The sequence below is a fragment of the Parasteatoda tepidariorum genome, chromosome 6, assembly GCF_982258835.1.
Source record: "Parasteatoda tepidariorum strain Cologne lab strain chromosome 6, Ptep-v5.0, whole genome shotgun sequence".
In the NCBI taxonomy this organism is placed as follows: Eukaryota; Metazoa; Arthropoda; class Arachnida; order Araneae; family Theridiidae; genus Parasteatoda; species Parasteatoda tepidariorum.
The window spans coordinates 43,030,521-43,051,504 of record NC_141760.1 but is presented as its reverse complement, the minus strand read 5'-3'; the positions used below and the strand labels follow the sequence as shown (position 1 = coordinate 43,051,504).

General features: G+C 30.1%; 1 protein-coding gene across 2 annotated transcripts in view; it reads left to right on the top strand.

The window, feature by feature from the left end:
* Window positions 1-20,984, top strand: part of LOC107445667 (beta-scruin) — a 42,935-nt gene that overhangs the window by 7,374 nt on the left and 14,577 nt on the right. For both annotated transcript variants that reach the window (XM_043051685.3, XM_043051684.3), the window contains exons 4-13: window positions 461-630; window positions 3,626-3,768; window positions 3,893-4,009; window positions 6,091-6,274; window positions 8,522-8,722; window positions 10,704-10,924; window positions 14,302-14,489; window positions 16,743-16,850; window positions 18,749-18,847; window positions 20,671-20,870. In XM_043051685.3, coding sequence (XP_042907619.2) covers window positions 461-630; window positions 3,626-3,768; window positions 3,893-4,009; window positions 6,091-6,274; window positions 8,522-8,722; window positions 10,704-10,924; window positions 14,302-14,489; window positions 16,743-16,850; window positions 18,749-18,847; window positions 20,671-20,870 — 1,631 coding nt within the window. The remainder of the gene's footprint in view (window positions 1-460; window positions 631-3,625; window positions 3,769-3,892; window positions 4,010-6,090; window positions 6,275-8,521; window positions 8,723-10,703; window positions 10,925-14,301; window positions 14,490-16,742; window positions 16,851-18,748; window positions 18,848-20,670; window positions 20,871-20,984) is intronic.

The window sequence follows — 20,984 nt, the reverse complement described above, 5'->3', positions numbered from 1 at the left end:
GTTGCACAATACGAGTGTCAAAATAACATTTAATAGATGGGAAAAACGCTATCAAAATCTAAGGAATCAGCACCGAAGAAAGAGGAATTGAAAGCATCGACAACTTTTTGGTTACATGAGAAAAGGCCAGAGGAGTTTAAAGGTGTTAATTAAAACTGCCTACAAGTTCATCTGATAATGGAACTGGTTTTGATGTTTTACATCCCAACTTCCTCAATAGTAATTATACAATGTTATACAATGATAAATTCTTTCTCACTTAAATTTGAGTTTGTGTCGTCTAATGTGCATTTTTTGGAAAAGATTCTAAAAATATACATTAAAGGTAGTGATTACAGAACACTTATTCATGCACTGATAAAATAGGACTTGACAGCTGAATGGGTTGATGAAAACTTGAGTGCCGATTGCTCAGGATTTCAAAGTATTTTAATAATGAATAAATTATTTTGATTTTCAGGAACGTCATCGAGGATTGCAAAACAGCATTCATTCTTATAAGGCAGATGAGATTAGTATACCAAGTGAAACTTCAGTCGTTGGTAGTTCTAGTTTAATTGGTTTGGCTGCCAATGCTGATCCAAATTTAGGTTTGACTGCACCTTTGCCTACGCTTGACCATTCACAAAAGTAAATGAATTTTTTAGATTCTTCTGAATTTTATTATAATCTGAAATGTTTCGTGTAACTATATTTTTAGTGACGGAAAAGGATCAATTGAGCTTTAACTTTTAGAATTACGTTCAACAATTTGTACAATTCTTTATACAACAATATACACCAAAGAGCCATTACATTATGACCACCCTCCATCTGTAACAATGGGCTCGCTCGGGTTTTCATGGTTTCTCGCCCAGGAGCAATGTTTTCATGGGGCACGTTAGAACCCATAATCATCATAGAACAATCCCTAACGTCTGTAAGCTACTTGAACATAGTTGCAGACCAGGTTCACCCATTCATGGCAACAGTTTTTCCTGCGGGGGATGGTGTTTACCAACAGGATAATGCACCATCTCATAACGGTCGAATCGTCGAAGAACATTCCAGTGACTTTCAAGTCATGTCTTGGCCCACAAATTCACCTGACCTTAATCCAATAGAGCATTTGTGGCCCTACTTAGAAAACCAAATTCGCGCTGCCACGCTACCCCCTCGCAATGTGAGGGAATTGCAGGACCAGTTGGTGAGCGCTTGGTACCAGATACCTCAGACACTACCTTTCAGCACCTTGTGGAATCAATGCCACGGCGGGTGCTAGCAGTTTTGAGGGTTAAAAGTGGTCCTACATGTTATTAGCAGAGTGGTCATAATGTAATGGCTCTTCGGTGTATAATGAGCGTGTGTCATACTTGTGTGCAAAATATACACTCGTGTTTCAACAAATAACGTAAGAGCAACAAATAATAATAGTTAAAAAAAAACAAGTTGCTTAAGTACTGTTTATTTAGACGTTCTGTGCACTGTAAAGAGTTCACTCAAATTTGAAATTTTACCGCATTTGTGGAATAAAATGGTGAAAAAAACGGAGCAGGATTATTAAAAATCGACCACTACTCGAAAGAACAATGCGTTTTTATTGTTAGGCAATGTTAAATCATTCTTTGACAAGTAATCTCCCGCTTTATTGGAACGAACTGCCCAGATCATGCGATTTCACATCATACAAACTTTTGCTTTGGTTTCTCTCTCCTTTTTCTTTATTCTTTTCATTTCATATAAGGAGTGTGTCAATAAACTCTTAAACTCACCAAGCTTTGAAAAAGGAAATTTGGAACTATGTCAACCCAAATCGCATAACTGACATAAAAAGTTTCAACAAATGAGGCTGCATATGTGTCCCGAAAATTATTGGCTTCATTTCATTGTTATGCCTTAAATTTTAGTTAAATATCTGCGTTTTCCCTATAAAAATTTTTCCTGGGTAATTTTTGGGACATCTATGTATTATTAATTTTGATAGCTTTCAAATTATAAATTGACAAGCAAAACAAATAAAATTTAGTTAGTTCTATAAAGTATTTGAAAATTATTTTTTATTGAAAAATAATCTTTTATAGCGAATTATTTGTTTGTCATTAGAATGCTTAAATTAACGTCTTGAATCAAACTTTTTTACGAAGTGTACGAGTTTTATCATACAACTGTTAACTTGAATAAATGTGTTCAGTAATGTAAAAAGTAAAGATGTGAAAAGAAGAAAATCGGACTATCTTTTTATTATTTAATGTAATAATAGTCGAAAAAATTTTGAATTGTAAGGTGCACTAAAAATGTAGTTTCGCATGGCAAAATACGAAATTTGAACTCCGGAGTTTGAACTCCGGAAATTTGAGTTCCGGAGAAATCGAGTTTTAAAAAAGTAATGTATTTAAAATTCGATTTTTCAGGGACTATTCGACCGATTTCGCTCAAATTTTGTATTTTTTCATGTAAAACTATCTACTTTAAAATGTAGGAAATTGTTTACCATTCAATAAAAAAATGCTTTCGATTATTTTTAAGTAAAATAATAAATATTTATTAAAAATAATTTTTTTCCAATTATCTTTGGATAAGCGAATTTTATATTTGTGTGTAAAAGGTTTTTAATTTGTTTAAAAAGTTCTCGACATACGGTGAAGTACGCAAAAAGTAAAATTAGCATTAAGGGTTCCAAAGTTAGGACCTCTCTCCCGATCGACTGTGGGGGCCATATTTTTCAGATTGCGGTTTTGTGTCTGATTTTATAACAAGTCTGATTTAGTTTGATATATGTCTGATTTAGTAACAAATTTTTTAACAATAGCGCGTTGTTGAGCCATGGTGTGTCAGGATATAAAGCATTTGACTCAAAATGATGTGATTACGCATCCCGCTTTCACCGACCAGAGTAATAACGCAAAATATCCTTAGTGGTTGGCAGATAATGGGTTAGAGTCCCCTTCCCGTCCATCTAACCGTGGGAGGATTTCGTGGTTTTTCTCCTATGTAACGCAAATACGGGTAAGTTCCATTAAAAAAGTCCTCCAAGAAGGCTAATTTCTCCCGATACTTGATCCATGAGTTCCCTTGTCTTCCGGATTGGGTTCAAAATTACCAGGCTATGGAGATGAACATTGGAAGTCGTGAACTCAAAATTGGGTAGTCTATTCAACGATTGTTATTAAATGAAAAAAAATAGCGTGTTGGTGAATTATTTTTTTCCAAAAGAATGAGAGGACCTGGTTGACTCAATATCCATAACAGAATAAGTTGAAATATTGAGTGAGAACACATGTTTTTCGCACAACTCATAACTGCTGTTACAATTACTTGCATTACAATTGCGAAATTCGCGCGTAGGTCGTCGGGCTACCGAAGCGGGGGTGCCATCCCCTCCGCAGAGGATCGAAATTGTGATGGCATGTCTTCGGATCATCCTCCGGGATGTTTCCCAGACCGTCGCCAATAGCCCATTGTGCAGCTCTACTTCGACGTAAATTAACAACAACAACAACAATTGTGAAATAATGTAGAATTATTTATACTAACTATATTCCTGAGTTTTTTTAAAGGCTATTTAAGCAATCAAAGCTTTCAAAGCTTCTTATGTATTGGTAGTTTGTGTTTTTATAAAGTTATAAATAATAATTTCGTTACTTAGGAGCCGAGTGATTAGAGATTTGAAATCCAGATTAAATTTTTCCGAGGAAATTTCAAGCGTTTTTCAACTTCAGTCAGAATTTTCACCCACTGTCGTGATTTTTGGAGGACTAAACCCCTACGAACCGAGAGACTATCTGCTCGGTACGTAAAACTTCATTCCATTTTCTAACCTACATTTAATCCATTTAACCTGCATTTAATCTAATTTTCTACATTTAATCCAATTCATGTGATTACTTATATAAATATTTGTTTCAATATTTAGGAGGTTCTATGTTTGTATATAATGTCAAAAAAGATAAATGGTATTTTGGAGGCACAATGCTTGAACCCCGAAATTATCATGGAGCCGTTTACTTGAACGGAAAGATTTATATAACAGGTATGTTAGCATCATCAAACAATCTGATTAAATTATAATTGTGAAAAAAAATTGCTACTGTGCGAAAAAGCGTACATAAAATGATTAAGAAACAATGATATTTCATTTCTTATTTTGTGCTTAACATGAAAGAAAATTTTTACAACAATCAGGTTAGAAAAATGGGAAATATTCTTGAAAGTCGTTTCAATTTTTTTTCCTCCAAAAATGTCTGTTTTTAGTAAATGAATGAAATGAAGTTAATGAATTGCTAATGCTATTTCATTAATTTAAAATTTTTAAAGGCCATTAAAAAAAGGACTAAGTTTTAAAATGTTGAGTCAACGTAATTCCAAATTGGGACTGGACTAATTTGAACCTATCCACTTTGCTTCACTGAAATCGTATTCTGAGTATAGGATTCATTTAAGGAGATAAATGCAAATGATTAGAAACATGGTGTAGTTTTTAGATAAATGAATACAATTCAGACATTCAATTTTAGGGTAACTTAAAAGAATAGAGTTTATACAATCTCAGGTATTATGTACAGTGCTGAAAAGAAACGGACCATCCTGAATAATTTTTCACGTTCTTCACGGATCTATCACTATCGTTTCGGATCTTCACGTTCTATCTTAATGCTCGAGAGTTTAACCTCGTATATGTTGACTAATAAGTGCAGATGCTTTATGTTACGAAATTAGAAACAAAAATGCACTTTTTCTGAATAAACATACCTTTTAGACGGAGTTGGATTTCTGACCCCCAAAATATAGGGGGTAGCCGCAATCTAGGAAATGTGGTCCCAATAGCTTGGTCAAAAGAGCGCTCCAAAGTTTGGTAGGATCCATTGTGATATATTTGGATCACTTAATGCTATTTACTTCTTGCGCATTTCGCTATATCTCGAGAATGTTTTAAGCGAATTGAACATTTTCAATGCACAATTATAAAATTCATTAACCTAAATATAATTCCGTGCAAAAAATAATTTTTTGTAAATATCTACTATTTTTTGTCATTTAATTTAACAACAGTCGTAGAACTTTTGAATTGTAAGGTATATAAATGTTTACATAATTTTAAATTATCTAATTTTACAAGGCAAAATACAAAATTTGAACGAAATCAGTTTTAGTAGTTCCTGAGAATACTTTTAAAATACTTTTTTAAACTTCGAATAATTCAACCAATTTCGCTCAAATTTTATGTTTTGCTATGTAAAATTGGATACTTTAAAATGATGTAAAAAAATGTATGGTTACTAAAATTTATATTTTGCATTTATTTATCTTTGGATGAACGAATTTTATAATTGCGTGCAAAGATTTTTTAATTCGTTTATAAAGATCTCGTGATATGGCGAAGTACGCAAAGATAAAATAAACATTAGAAGGTCTAAACTTTGGATCGCTCTCCTCAGACCGAACTATGGGGGGCCATACTTCCCAGCTTGCGGCTACCTTTTATAATTTAGAGGAGAGAAAACGAAATCCTCCGAAAAGAGGGTATGTTTATTCATGGAGAGTACGTTTTTGTACCCGATTTCGATTATTAAAATATCGTCTGCACTTATTAATTAGCATATTTGAGATCACCCTTTTGAGCCATTAAGAGTGAGTCCCAGAAAGTTAAAATCCGATCATTAGATCAAAAGTTATTCAGGGTGATGTGCTTTTTTGCGGTGAACTGTGCATTTCACATAAAGTTTGTCTTAGAATGTGTTGTAAGAATGTGTTATAAAATGTTTAAAGAAAGCAGATGTAAAGTTGATGGTTCGTTATATGTTATTATTGCTATTCAAAAACTACCAGCGAAATTTCAGAACTATATAAGGACAAATGGTTTTGGAGTTAAGAGATTCAACTTAAAGTTCCGACAAACAAAATTTCTTTGTAAACACCAAAAAAAGTTGAAAAACTGCGTATTGACATTTAAATTATTAGATTTTTAAAAAATATTAAAACACTAAAATTATAAAATTCTATAAAAATATTTCATGTTACTCTATGGAATTCAGTGTGTTATTTGACATCAAAAAATCAAAAATTAATTATTTTAAGGACTGTAATTTCCCCAATTAATAATCTTTTCCTCAGGTGGTTATAGTCCTTTGCAAGTGAGTAATGGACAAATGTTGTCGACTCAAAGTCTCTTCCAGTTGACAGTTCGCTCTAAGAGGTGGCGGATTAGAGCTGATATGCATCAGGCACGAGCATGTCACGGAACTTGCGTCATTGATGAAAATATCATGGTTATGGGAGGAAGAGACAATTTTGGAAAGTAATGGCATATACTATGTAATTGCATTTTATTGCACTAGATTATGTGCTGATATTTTTTCCTCTTGATGGATCATATTCTTAGGGTAGAAAACTAATTTTGCATTTAAGATGTTCCTTAATCTGCACCTTCAATATGAATCTCTAGTCTGTATTTTATTAATTATTATTAAAAAAGAAGTAAAAAAAAATATATAAATCTATCTAATCACTATAGCAAGGACGGTAGGGTGAAAAAAAATTCTAACCAGATTGATCATCTATAAACGTGGGGGTGCTTTTAATTATTTAAAGCTGCTTTTTTTCCTCCGGCAATCAAACATATTTTTATATTTTCAATCCCGCATTGCCCAGAAGCTATTCGATGTATTTTGATGAAGTTTTCATTTTCTCTCCTCACATTAATAGAGAGATTTTGCAAAGCGTTATGTTTTCCCTAACTGTAACGTTAACGCTATATGAGTTTCACAGCGAATGTTCGAAAATTTCCTTACAAATCAATATGCCACTAAGGGGTCGAAAATGAGGTTAGCGTTTCGATTATGATAAGACAAATGCTATGCAAAGGCTCTCTAATATTTATTCGAAATCCCTAATGTGCATACCTTTTTTACAATGCCATTTTTAGAAATGATACTAAAAATATATATTAAAAGCGGTCATTACTTAACACCCTGCATATTTCTATTGCAAAGTAAAATGTGTTTTGGAAGCTTCGTTTTAAATTAAAAGAAAAATGTTGAGAAATATGTCTTTCCCAACATTTTTGAAAATCGATCATTATTAAATTCGAAATAGTGTCAGTTTCTTTTATAAGAGTCTACTTTTATGGTTCAACAACATAACATTTTATATAGATTGCAATTAGCACTTGAAGAGTCACTCACAAACAACATTGAATTTCTGTGCCAAAATACTGTCAAGCACTGATTTGTTTTTTTTTTTCATAACAACTTTTGTTCTGGTTATATTTGATGCACGTTTTTTTTCTCTAAAAAACAGCACCTACTCAACAGAAAAAGTGCTATTTAGCACAGCTGTTTTTGTCTAAACTATCTTTATGCTTTCCAATTATTCTTTTCGAAAAGTGAATTCAAATGGGCTCCATATTTCATCGTTATGTCACAATTTATTGATTTGGCAACCAACTTGGCAGACTGTAGAATTTAATTGACAAATAAGTAAACTACGATCAAACAGCTATTTCTATACCTATTTGTACGCAATTTTTGGCAAGATTTATAAGAAAACTTAAAATTACGATAATTTAAATAAGTAAAAGTACTGGTTCAAATGTGAACCAGCTACCAGTTCATGAAAAGGAAGAGCCCTTAGAGGCGTACGTTGACATATCCGCCTTTCATAGGTTGCTTAGCAATTATCGATACTCATTAGTAGTCATAAACCCCAGAAATTGGGTCGGTTGTTCAACGAGGGTTATAAAAATCGTTAGGCAAGTATCTCATGATAGCCGATGATTTGAAAAATCAATTTAAAAAGAACGGAAGGTGACGTGTTCTGTTTAGGTTTGGAAACGTTTAAACGGTTTGCTGCGTTCTGTATAGAAAACGAGTCGTATCAAATCTGATTAATCTCATCGAGTCTCATTGATCTCATCAGATTTCAAAATTATATAGTGTTAAAAGAAAAATATATAAAACATTGCTTCAAAAATAAACACCATTTTCCGCTATAACATGCCACATTCAATTGCCTTTTTTCAGACAACAGTGCCATTTGCTGAGGAACTTTGTTATTATTTTTGAAATTTTATGAAAATGAATATATATAATTTTTCTAAATAGAATGTAGAAAACCAAATATTTCTATCTCTGTTTTCTTTAGTTTCTCTTTAACAAACTTTTCTAATCATCAGTTATTCTTTAGATTTAAAAAAAATATCTTCCTTGCAATGAGCAGGTATTTTAAGTATAAATTTAAACAGAACGTTTTAAGTATAAATTTAAACAGAACGTTTTAAGTATAAATTTAAACAGAACGTTTTAAGTATAAATTTAAACAGAACGTTGAGACATTTCCTTACTTGAAAAAATCGCTTTCAAAGAAGATGTGTAAACATTTGAACAAACGCAGGCTTTTTTTTTTGTTTTTGTTTTTTATAATTGACAAGTAAGGAATCCGATTTTGAGTTTTTTTTTTAGATCTTAATCATAAAATACAATATATAAAATGCATTATGTTGAATATGAATATTATAAAACTTATATTTTTTCCCATTTACTCCTAGATTATTATCTACTGTTGAACTATATTACACGAAAAAAGACCAGTGGGTATTAGTAAAGCCCATGCCTGAAGCCATCATGGGTATGGCATGCGCTGTATTAGATCACTGCGTATGGGTTATTGGAGGCATAGTAAACGAAGGCCATTCATCAAGATATGCTGTATCTAATCGAGTTTATGTATTTGACATTCAGCAACAAAGGTATTAATACTAGAAGTATCTGAAACAGCTTTACGAACTATTATTTCAATACTACTTATTACTATAAATTGAAAAGCTTAATAAAAATATAATGTTTAAAATGAAATTAGGAGGCTTCGCTTAACAATGGTTGCTTCTCATAATACAGTTTTCCTCCTCAAAAGTCAATATTCTTTGGAGGAAAAAAAGATAACTTTGCTCATAAACTTTATAATTATGTAAGGACATTTTGCGACTATGTTAATAGCAATGAAATGAAATGAACTATTCCCTGGAATTAAAAAATAATCAACAGTACTTAAACAAACATACTTAAATTTAGAAATATGGAATGTGTAACACAAAACGAAAAAAAAATATCAAAAGTAATTTTTAATTGTTAAACATATGGGTGATTCTCACGAAATATGACAATTCACTGCCCCTTGCACCAAGATCTAATACTATAATACTAAAAGAACCTTTTAAAAAAAAATTAATAAATAGCACTGCTGTTAGCATTTTAAAATGACTTTGCACTAGCATTGACTGTTTTGTATAGTTAAAAAATTTAACTTAATTTCAAAATGTCATTTTCCTGGCATGTCCCAAACAATGTTTCCAATAATAACTAGCTTCAAAACTTCCCAGAAATTTTTCAATATCTAACTTTTTTTTATCTCAACAGGTGCAGGCATTTCTAAAATATACGCAGGGGGTATTACTTACAGAAACCTCGTTTAAAATAATTTTTTCTGTCAATAATTTATTTGTCCCAAGAAAATCTGTCATTTTCCTGGCTACTTTTATTTAGTGGTTTATAACCAAAATAGATAGAGCCAGCAATCAATATCTTATGTTAATAGATTGATTAGATACCCTCCCATATGAACATGTCTTGTTGCATAAATAAAGAACCAATTTTCTGGTTCAAAATCTAATTCAAAAAATTTTTCAGGGTGAGTAGGTTTCTGTGTTGTCATTTTTCTGGCTTCTTGAAAACATTAATAACATAACTACATAGATTTATCTGAGTTATTTTATGAAATCCTGTTGTTTTCTGCAGAATATAAACGCCGTAGGCCAAAATGTTAAAGTAAAGTTATATGCTATAAAATGGCGAATTTGTCATTATCCTGGCTTATGAATACCAGGACATTGAAGTGTTACCAGAATTTTTTTTTAACTGCTAATACTGTAAGGAGGGAAAGCAAATATTAACCTAATACCAAGTTTATGTATGATTATAATATGTTTGGATGTAATCAAAGTTATATATTTATTTAATGACTGATTATTATACACAATTTTATTCTGCACATATCAGCAACAAAAAAAAATTTGATTCTTTCTACAGTGGATAAAAAGAATTAATTTAAGCAATTTATGGTCCATCTAACATAAAGACTTAAGTTGAGTTACTTACTTTTAACTTAAAATGACTGTTTTTTAAACTTCTAAGGTAATATGTCATTTTCCTGGCATTCAAGATTTGGTGAATTTCTATTTTATTTTTTTTTCTCGAGCAAATGTCAATAAACTAGACTGCTGTCTGTAAGATATTAATAAGTGTAACTAAAGAAGTATGCCAAAAAAATTTTAGATTATTTTGAAGACCTTAAATTTGAAGGAATTTTTTGGTCCGAATTGTCATGTTTAAAAAGAATCACCCATATAACAATAACCATTTATCATATAACAGTTCACATTGGAAACAACCTTCATATCTCGTGAAGTTTTTTTTACATATATCTTAGTAAATTTCGATATGAGTGTTAAGATTTATATCTTTCAACGTCTGATCACTCTCTTACATCTTCTATTTTACTTATTAATTTTTTCAGTCAAGTGTGAGCTTATAACAAGAAGTTCTCGAGAGAGAAATAATGGTTTCTTCCACAATGGATAAATAGTTATTAATTAACGGAAAAAGTGCCCTTTGAGGATTCTGCAATCTTTTACTTTAATGTATTTACACCATTTAGCTGTTTATTATTTTCAGCTGGTTCCATAAGCCTTCGCTGCCTGAGGCCCGGGCTTTTAGCAGTGCAGCGAGTTTAAAACGAGAAATATGGCTATGGTGTGGCGTCAGAGATGCGCTGAATGAAGACGGCTATTTGCTCAGCACCAACACCGTGTTCGTTTTTAATCCTGAAATAACAAAATGGGAGCATCACACATCTCTTGCAACTGCGAAGCATGGCACAGCAGTTGCTAAATTTGGTAAGAAGTAATTTGTCGTTTTCTTTAGAGAAATTATTTTGTACGCCAAAAGGTAAATAGACGGCAACAAAAACATGAATAGGGGGAAAAAACAGTCAACTCATGTTGTTGTTGCAGTTGTGTCTTAGTTTAGAATGAAAAATGAACTATTAATGATTATAAATAGAACTATTAATAATGAAATGAACTACCATTGTTAAGCAATTGATGACTTTTAATAAATGGATCACTGGATTTAATAAATGGATTTTTAATAAACTTTCAAAAAGTACCCCAATTTTTTTTATTACTACAGGCATAAAACTCACTCAAGCTTTCAAGTATGCAGGGTTGAGCCTTAATATCGAAATTTTGACCAAATAATCAACCAATTTATTGATAAAAACTTATGAAAGCTTGTTGACATATCAAATGAGCCAGAATCAGAATTTCAAACAATGTAAAATTAAATTCAATAAATAATGTCGATCGATATCGAATAAAAATTTAAATTCGTGATTATAGAAAATTTAAAGCAATGTGAATTAACAATTTCAAATAGCGTAAAATTTCAAAAAATCAGAATAACAAACTAATAAAACTTAGGACAAGTAGAAAAAAAGCAAAAAATTGTTTCAACAAGGCAAGAAATCAAATCTGATATTTAGAAATATTTAAAATAGACTAAATAACAATATACACTTCAAATATATCAAAATATGTATTTATATATTAAGACAATGTGGGTTGCAATTCAGAAGATTTCATCAAAAAGTTACTTGTTAAGTTGAATTATTAATTTCAATAACAGTAAAAGTATAAAACAATGTGAAATAGTTTGAGATTGAGATAAATAAGTGAATACTAATCAAACATCACAAAGAAACATATTTCAGGGCTTACATAAACTAAAAACAATGTGAGTACTATTCAAATAATGATTAAAACAAAATATGTGGCACAATTCAAAATTAAAGTGATTTTTCTAATTTTTATAATGTAATAATGACTGATAATAAATAAAATCCAAAAATTCAGAAAGTAAATGAGCGAAAAGCAGGTATTAAAATATTGTCCTTGATTGATAAAGAAAAATCATAAAACATTTGTAGAAACAATTTTCATTTGCGAATGAGCAATCAAGCGACCAAATTTAATAGCGATGCCAAATTTTTTTCTCTTTTTTTGTTATTATTTTTTTTATTTGAAACAGTTTTCTCGTGAGAGAATTATTTGTCTCCTAATACTTCTGTAAATTTACAGTAGTAACAACAGTAGTCATGCGAATTCTGTTGTTTATTTTTTTAGGAAATGCCAAAGAAAAAATAAAATTCTGCTTTGTTGAGCACATCTTTATTTTCTGTTTGATTTGAGGAAGTTCTTCCCTCAAATACACTTCTAAGAAATAAAACAGAGAAATTATAGTAGGGTACAGTAATACATCTTGAGCGAAGTGAAAACAAAGTTAAAAAGAATTCATTTGAAAACGCTTAAAATATTTAAATTATTATATTGAAATATAGAGTAATATTGAATTCTATTTTCAATTAGGAGACTCTTGCCATACTCTTAAATAAGAGTCCTGATTCTTTGCAGAGCCTTCAGTGGCCGTTTGAGAGACTGCTATTTTCGCCCCAAACTTGTATTTGAAAGATGTGCACAGTAATCCTAATTGACGATACAAGGTGTTCTGTAATGACCACCCTTACTATCTTCTTCTTAAAAAAATTACTTATCAAAATTGAAGCAAAAAACAGTATACTCGTCAGGGTTCACAGTACAATATTCAAGCAAGTAAAAACAAAAACGCTATTGAAGTTTAATGAATCACAACACAATTCAGAAAGTTTGGACAGAAACCATAAAATTTTGTTTGATTACTTGAGGAAAAAGAGTATCATTTAAAGGTGATTATAAAATACACTTGGTGGTTTTGATGTTTTTTTAGCTCGCTTTCTCCTCTAGTGATTCACCAGACTTCGATATCGTTTCTGTTTTTCTTTCGTAACCTCTAATGTGCATACTTTTTTTTATACTTTATTCTTGACAACGATTCTTTTAATATAAATTAAGGGGTTATTACGGAACACTCTGAATGCATTTTGAATTTAGGAAAATATTTTAGAGCGTGTGCTTATTATTGTAGTTTGGATCCCCTTTTTTGTGCTATAAATTGTTTGCAGCGTAGACGCATTCGATTCTTGTTCATTAAAACTAATCTGCAATTTTGAGGTTCAACATTGATTTTTTTGTTCCACTCTAGTTCATTTCTTTCTTTTTATCTTGAATATGTATTGCTTTTTTTTTTTTACCACGAGCTGAGAGCAGCATGGACGCATTCAACGATGGCACCGTCAATTGTACATTTAACAGCTTTAACCCTCAGGTTTTGATTTTAAGACCCTTTTCTATTTTTGAGCACCTTCTACCTTTGATTTTCTTTTGGACATACTATCGTTTTATTTTTGTTATCATCAATTGGTAATATCTCAAAAGTTGAGCATAATATAGTTCAATATAACAAATTTTTCACAACATTTTAAATCATGTAATTTTATATGGCGAAATACAAAATTTGAAAGCAATCGGTCGAATAGTTTCGTAGTTATTGAATTTTAAAAAAAGTCGTATATTTGAATTTCGTTTTTTCGAGAATTATTCGACCGATTTTGGTCAAATTTCATATTTTACCATAGAAAATTACATTCTTTACAACGATCTAAAATTATTTTCAAACTAAGTTTCTTTATTATTGTTAAAAAATAAGAAGTAACAAATATTTTTTGCATGAAATTATTTGTGAAAAAATTAATTTAATATTTTATAATATCTAATTTTGTGCAAATAATTTTCGATAAATAATTTACTTCTCGAGATATGGCGAAATATGAAAAAACTAAAAGTAACATTAAGGGGTCTAAACTTTCGACCGCTCCCAGAGGAAACTCTTGGAGCCATATTTCCCATATTACCCATATTACCCACTCCCCCATATGTGAAGAATCCAAATCCGCCAAGAAGAAGCTATATTTGTTCATAGAAAGTGCGCTTCTATGTCTTATTCCGTAACTTAAAATACTATTTTCACTAATTAATTAGCATATCTGAGACCACCCCGTCTAACCATTAAGATTAAGTCGTAGTGATCCTATCGCTAAATTAAAAGTTATTTAGGAGTACAGCTTTTTTCCTCACGCTGCACATGAAAAATAACTTCGGTCCACACAAAAAAGCAGAAATGGACCTTTTAAGCTAAAATTTCAGTAACTATACTATTACAAATTCATTTTTATTTTAAATTTTTTTACTGAAGTATAATGGTCAAGTTTTTCGTGTTCAGTCTCATTCACCTTCATGCTACCCTCTCTTTAAAATATAAAATAAAACTTTCTTTTTAGGTAGACGTGTATATTTATTAGGCGGAATGAGCAATGTGTTTAACTCCAAGGAAGTACTAAACGAAAACGACTTTTATAACAGAGAAATTGACAAATTCACTGAAGGGGCTTCTCTCCCCCGTCCAGTCACAGGTGCTGCCGCAATAGCCCTGCCCATCGACTATATTGCGACGAGTGACCCTAAATGGGTAGATATGCATTTTTTAAATTTTTTTTTCTCTTTTTGTCAATTAGTTTATAGCGATACAGGATGGTTCACTACCAGTGCGACTATCTTGCAAGAGATGTAGAGTACATAAAGACGAATCAGATTTATATACAAGAAGATCAGCGAGGAAATGACTGATTTCAGAATTCAAAATCTCGGAAACAAAGAGCGTCATACCCTCTTTGACTTAAAGAGAAGTCATATCCTGGCCATCATTATTTTATATTCTACTACGTTCACATTAACCATTAAGATTTACTTTCAGTGAACTTTTCTATCGAAGGTCAAAGGTCATTCGAAAATATTCGAAGAAAAGGTCCCAAAATTCTACTAGTGTCAACAGTGAACCATTAAGTTATATATTTCTGTAAATACATACTAATGAGCAGTTTCTAAAAAATAACATATGTTTAGTGCAACCTTAAAATTGACATCTTAAGTAGCAAGAAACAGATATTTTGCCCGATTTTCAAGGCTATTAGCAGCCTTTTGCCAAAACTAGATAAATATGAATTTTACTGTAAAAGAAGCCTTTAGTAAAGCAGAAACAAAATCAATTCACAGACCTATGGGTTAATGATTCCAATTCTTTATAATATGATTCTAAAATTTGAGACCCGCACCTGAGTGATTGAATGCAGAACTAGTTATGAGAACGCAGATATTGTTTTAAAAAAAGGCAATTAGGTCCAATATGAATATTTGAAGTTAACATCTTCCCCGAGATGAGTTGACATCCCAATCTCGAAGTTAATGAGGGAGAAGAGGCAAAGGGGATAAATAGATTTATGACATCTCCTTTCCTTTTCATTTCTTTTGCTTACATTCATTTAAATGGTGTTGTATTGAGTCAAAGGTGAGGGCATGAGGGCATATTGCGATTTTTTTTAACACTAAATTCAATTAAATCTCAACCAAGTGGATAAAACTATGTATTAGTAATAAATTAAAAGTCTTAAAAATTTTTGCAGATAAAAAGTATTGCTTGTACTAATGTATATTAGCACGTTTTCCATTGCTATATGAACCAGCAATGTATTTGATTATACGCATTTATTTTCTTCTAAATCGAATAAAATAAAAACCAAATAAACAGAATTTATAATTTTGAAGTTCTAAGACCTAAAATTATTTAATGCATAAAAAGTACGCTTTGTGACTTACACCTATTTAAGTACTACATTTCTATCTAGCAACCAAAACTGTACACGGGATCCAATATTTTAAGTGATTACATTGTCGGATATAATTCAAAATTTATGCTGTTTTAAAATAAAATTAAAATTGCTTCTAAACTGCACTTCTTAATAGCCTGAATCTTAATTCGATTCAGCCTAAAATAATGCATCGAAAAGTTTATAAGGGATCAAATATTTCAGAAACTGCTAGTGATAAATTGGCTTTGCTCTCATTTGACTTGGTTTTATCTCATTTGATAATTCTAAAAAATCTATAGGGTCTAAAACTGTTTTTTTTTTTCTTGTATAACAATGTACTGTACCATTAATCCATAATAACTTTTATAACTCTTGATTTATTAATTGTATCGACTTGAGTGAGGTTTTATACGATTCAACATTAAAAAAAAATAAAATAAAACATCAAAACAATATGTAACTTGTTTAGATAGAAAAGCGTGAGTTTCTTCCTTTGCTCCCTTTCCTTCAGTAAGCTTTTAAATGAGACTGCAGATAGCCTTGAGGGATATTCATACTAGGCCTAAGTCTCATTTTTAAAACAAATAACAGCTTTTTCATAATTATTTCTGCAACTAATTACTCAGGTACAGGCCTCAAATTTTAGTGCCTTATTATAAAAAAAATTGAATCAGTTCATCTTCCTGAAACAGGCTTTAAGCTTTTCCTTTAAAATCGCTATGGTTTCAGATTAATTAATTCTTCTTTTGTTGTTATTAACTTCAACAGTGGTTAGACAAAGTTTCACTCACTTATATTAATTCTCAATCTCTTACAGACGTAGTTTTTTTATATTATTCTTAAAAAAGATTCCAAAAATAAATATATATTAAGGGTGATCTTTATGAACACTCTCTAAAAATATTTATTTAGACTTAGAAACATCACATTTAAATTATCACTGATTAATTTACACAATTATTATTAGCTGTTTAATCCATTCGAAATATTTTTTTATCAGGAATTATTTTTAAATTTAATATAATTATATAACTGATGTAATAAAATAATTATATGACTAATATTGTGACTTTCAGAATTACGAAAATATCGATGAAAGCGTCATGAATGAGGCAGCTACTAAGATTCAAGCTGTATTTCGTGGACATCGAACCAGGAGTCTGATATCACACAATAAATATCCAGTGAGTCATTTTCTCAGTCAGGTTGAAAGAAAAACTCAACTGACAAATAAGAATTCACACAGAGTGTCAGAAAAAAAGTGAAGGAACAGTGAAATATATCGAGAATAATGATGTGCTTTGGAAAAAAATAACTATATTATATAATAGTTTAAAGCCGTTTCGGCGTATTTGTATAGACCATTGAATCAAATTGTATATGGTTCCATCAATTTGTCATCAGCATACAACTAACAAAAGTTATAAAAGTATTTTTTTTTACTTATTTTTTTATGCATTAATAATTTAACGGTATTTTTCTGTTACATTTATTCATCATCCCTCCTGAGAATTATTCTCTACTATTATTATGCTTTTCATTTTAATTTTTATTCCAAATTAAAATAAAGACTCAAAGCCATGTTTATTTCATATAATTGATCCTAGAATATCACATTATATGATAAACGAATTCAAATAGGTATATATGTATTGATCATTTTATGTGATTAGTAAACAGCGAAAAAGTTATATTTACTTTTGTAATAAGCTTTATGTAAAACTGTGTTCATTCAAAAGATGCAATTAAAATAATTGATGCAAAATTTGGAAACATTCAGGGGAATTAACTTTCCATATTATTTTTTTTTTAATATCGGGCTTGCTGAATATTTAACAAGATTTTATACTGCCAAAAATTAAGTAAAAATGAAAGAATTAAATAAAATTATTTTAAAAGTTAGATTTGTAGATGAAGTTACAATGGTAACTGAGCAAAATGATTGGGCTTGAGTTTTATCCCAATAGATTTGGAAACTAAATTTATAAAATCAAATCTGGGTTAATAAAATAAAACATCTTTTGAAATGTTTCAATTGAAATAATTTATTTTAATCTAATAATCTCTCTATTGTTTTGAAATAAAAATGATTGCATAGAAATCGTGGGGGTTTGTAAGATAAGTGAGGAGGGAATAGTGTCCACTAATATTTAAATATTTTTAATAATTTTTTTCACAGCTATACTTAAGTTTACTTTATCTCCTGGTAGTGGGGCTGATATTTTTAAAATTACAAAAGGAAAAGTGGGTATGTTTTGTTGATGCTGTTGAAAAAATTTTAAGATTTGGCTATTTAAAAATTTTAATTATAAGAACCATTTAAATTTTGGAGAAATTCAATAAAAATTTAGTTTGATGTTTTCCTGCCCTTATACCTTAACAGGCAGTCAATAACTTATAGTCGATTAATATTGAATTATTCATACATTTTGTATTTTAATTTTTGATTAAGGTACAATAAAAGTATATAAGTTATATATAAGTTGTAATTTTTAGAAAACTTCATCTTATCATCCATTATTTATATAACTAGAACGTGTAAGATATAGTTTATGTTACACATTTTTCTTAAAATTATCATATCATAAAGTATTATTAGTTATTTTCCAAAGCTATACTATATCTAAAAGGTTTTCATAAAGGATTCATAAATTTAAAAAAAACTTCAACAAGTCACAACTTCTTTTTAAGACGTCACAAAACGAGAAACTGTTTTTTGTTTCGTTAATTTTTATATATAAAAAAAAAAAATGCAGGACCTTGCTTTGGTCACAATTTTTTGTATTACCAAAAACCATGTTCTTGTTAAAAATTTAAATCGTTGTCTCCCTTTACATCTTTTTAATCCTCCATTAAATCCTTTTGCTTGCTATAAAAAGCAAAAGAGGGAATACATTTTAGAATTAAGAAATATTTATTTGAAAAACTGAGTATGCAATTTTTTCATTACAATTTCTCGATCTAAAAAGTAATTCTCTCGTTTTCCTCCTTTTTGCATTTATATTAATTATTTAGAATTTATTTTCGTAATTTTTTTTAAAATCTCTTCCCCATTTATTGCTCATGCATATTTATATTTTAGCTTTATACAGAAGGATCTGATATCAGAAGAAAACTGTATGCTCCTCAAGCAGAAGTTTATAGTGATAAATGGAAATTATTTCAAAGAGTTCAAATTGATGTAGGTTACTTATTTTGCTTTTTTCATTCTATCTTATTTTCAAAAATCTTTATTATTTAAGCAACTTTAGAATTTTATAGGAAATTCAGTTGATGAATTTGGCTACTTTGTAATTTTAAAAGATGCTCTTTATGTATCCATATAGAGATGATAGCTATCCTCCTATAAAAACTATTTTTTTACCTGAAATTTTTCAAAGTCTGAGTAAGTAAGTTTAAAGGAAGGAAAGAAATAACAATCAAGCTCATTTAGAACCAAATAACTTGAATGCTTGCGAAAAGTTTATTTTTGGATATATCTATGACTTTAATGCCAAAAATGTATTAAAAAAGGATTTTAATTACACGAACACGAAATGTTATTGAATTAATTAATTATACTTAATATTGCGGTTTAGATTACTTTTAGAAAATAAGGGTATAATAAATATGTCACTATGGACAAACGTTTAACTCCTAAACAAACGTGCAGCTCTAGTTTATTTATTTGGAATTTTTTTTTAAATTCAAAAGGAATTACAGTTTTCTAGTACTCTCAAAATAATGCATTTTTTATACACTAATCAATCACAATGTCTTCGCCTTTAGAAAAAGCCTTTGAAAATGCAGCATAATTTCACAAGAAATTTTTTTTACAGAAAATATATTTAGAGTAATTTTTTCGCACTTAGAAAAATTTCTCATTCAATGTTGAACCATAAAACCAATACTCAGAACTATATTAAATATCTCGCAAATATTAATAACCTTTATAAGATGTTAAATTCAATCATTGTATTGTGTGATTAAAGGTAAGGATTTACCTACATTGTATTAATCTGATCTAAGTAGACCATTTCTTAAGAGAACACTGTAAATGTGCACAACTTCTTCAGTTTATGTCGTTATTGTTGTAAATAACATGAGATTACTAAAAATCATGATAACATAAGATAAAATGTTGTAGATAACATGAGATTACTATTCGATGTTAACAAATATTTCTATAGTTCTAAAAAAGGTGGACATGAAACGAAGGAAAGTTAGTTTGTTTAAAAAAAAATCAGATTGGGCTGATGTGCAGAATGCCTACAGTATTCTCAGAAATATTTGGTTCGTAGTTAAACCTCATAACATAAAATGAATCATAATTAATTCTCTTAAAAACGTAAAAATAGTTTACTGCTGCTAAGTCATGTTTTCTGATAAAATAAATGGCCACGTTTTTTACAAGTAGAACCATAGTATCATCTATTCAAGGTGGCGCCTTAAGGTTGCAGACCATTCTATAGTTCAAAGTGATTCAATATTTTAAGCACTGTACGAAAAAAAACCAGTACCCCGTGATAGTATCAAGTTGAACCATGGTATCATGTGATAATTTTTTAATCTGTAACCTGTACTACAGTAATGTGATTCTAGGTGGTATTTAAATAAGGTTGTAGAACGTTCTCGTGATATTATAGTTCAAAATACTTCAATATTTTTAGCACTGTATGAAAAATAACCAGTACCCTGTGATAGTATGTTAGTAGGGTTTCAAGTTGAATCATAGTATCGTGTGATAATCTTTAACCTGTACTACAGTAATGTGATTCTAGGTGGCACCTAAAAAAGGTTGTAGAAAATTTACACACTATTATTGTTCAGAATATTTCAGTATTTTTAGCATTGTGGGGGAAAATATAATCATAGACACTTTTATCTGAAATATAGTCCTTAAACTTAACAAAGAGATTTTGAAATTCTGATCCACGAAGAGAAAAGATCGATCGATTAGAAAAGAGTTTAAAAATAAATCATTAGTTTAAACGTACGTTTAATGAAATGATCTGTTTCTTTTAGGATTGGCCACCTTTGCCAGATCCAAAAACTTTCTCTTCTGAGTTAAATATTCGTTTGGGAACTCTTCCAAAAGGATATACAGTATCCCCGGCAAAAGGGACCAGTAGAACTAAAGTCAAACGATATCTTACCTTACCAGAAGAAGTGGATCCTAATTTAGGAATATGTGGGCATATTGGTAACATTTTTAAGAAAACAAAGTAAGAAGTATTTTATGTGTTCGTATTTATTCATTTAATATCGAAATTAATGGTGATGATTATAAAAGATTATATATTGGCTTCACTATTTTCTACTCTTCTTAACTGTTATAG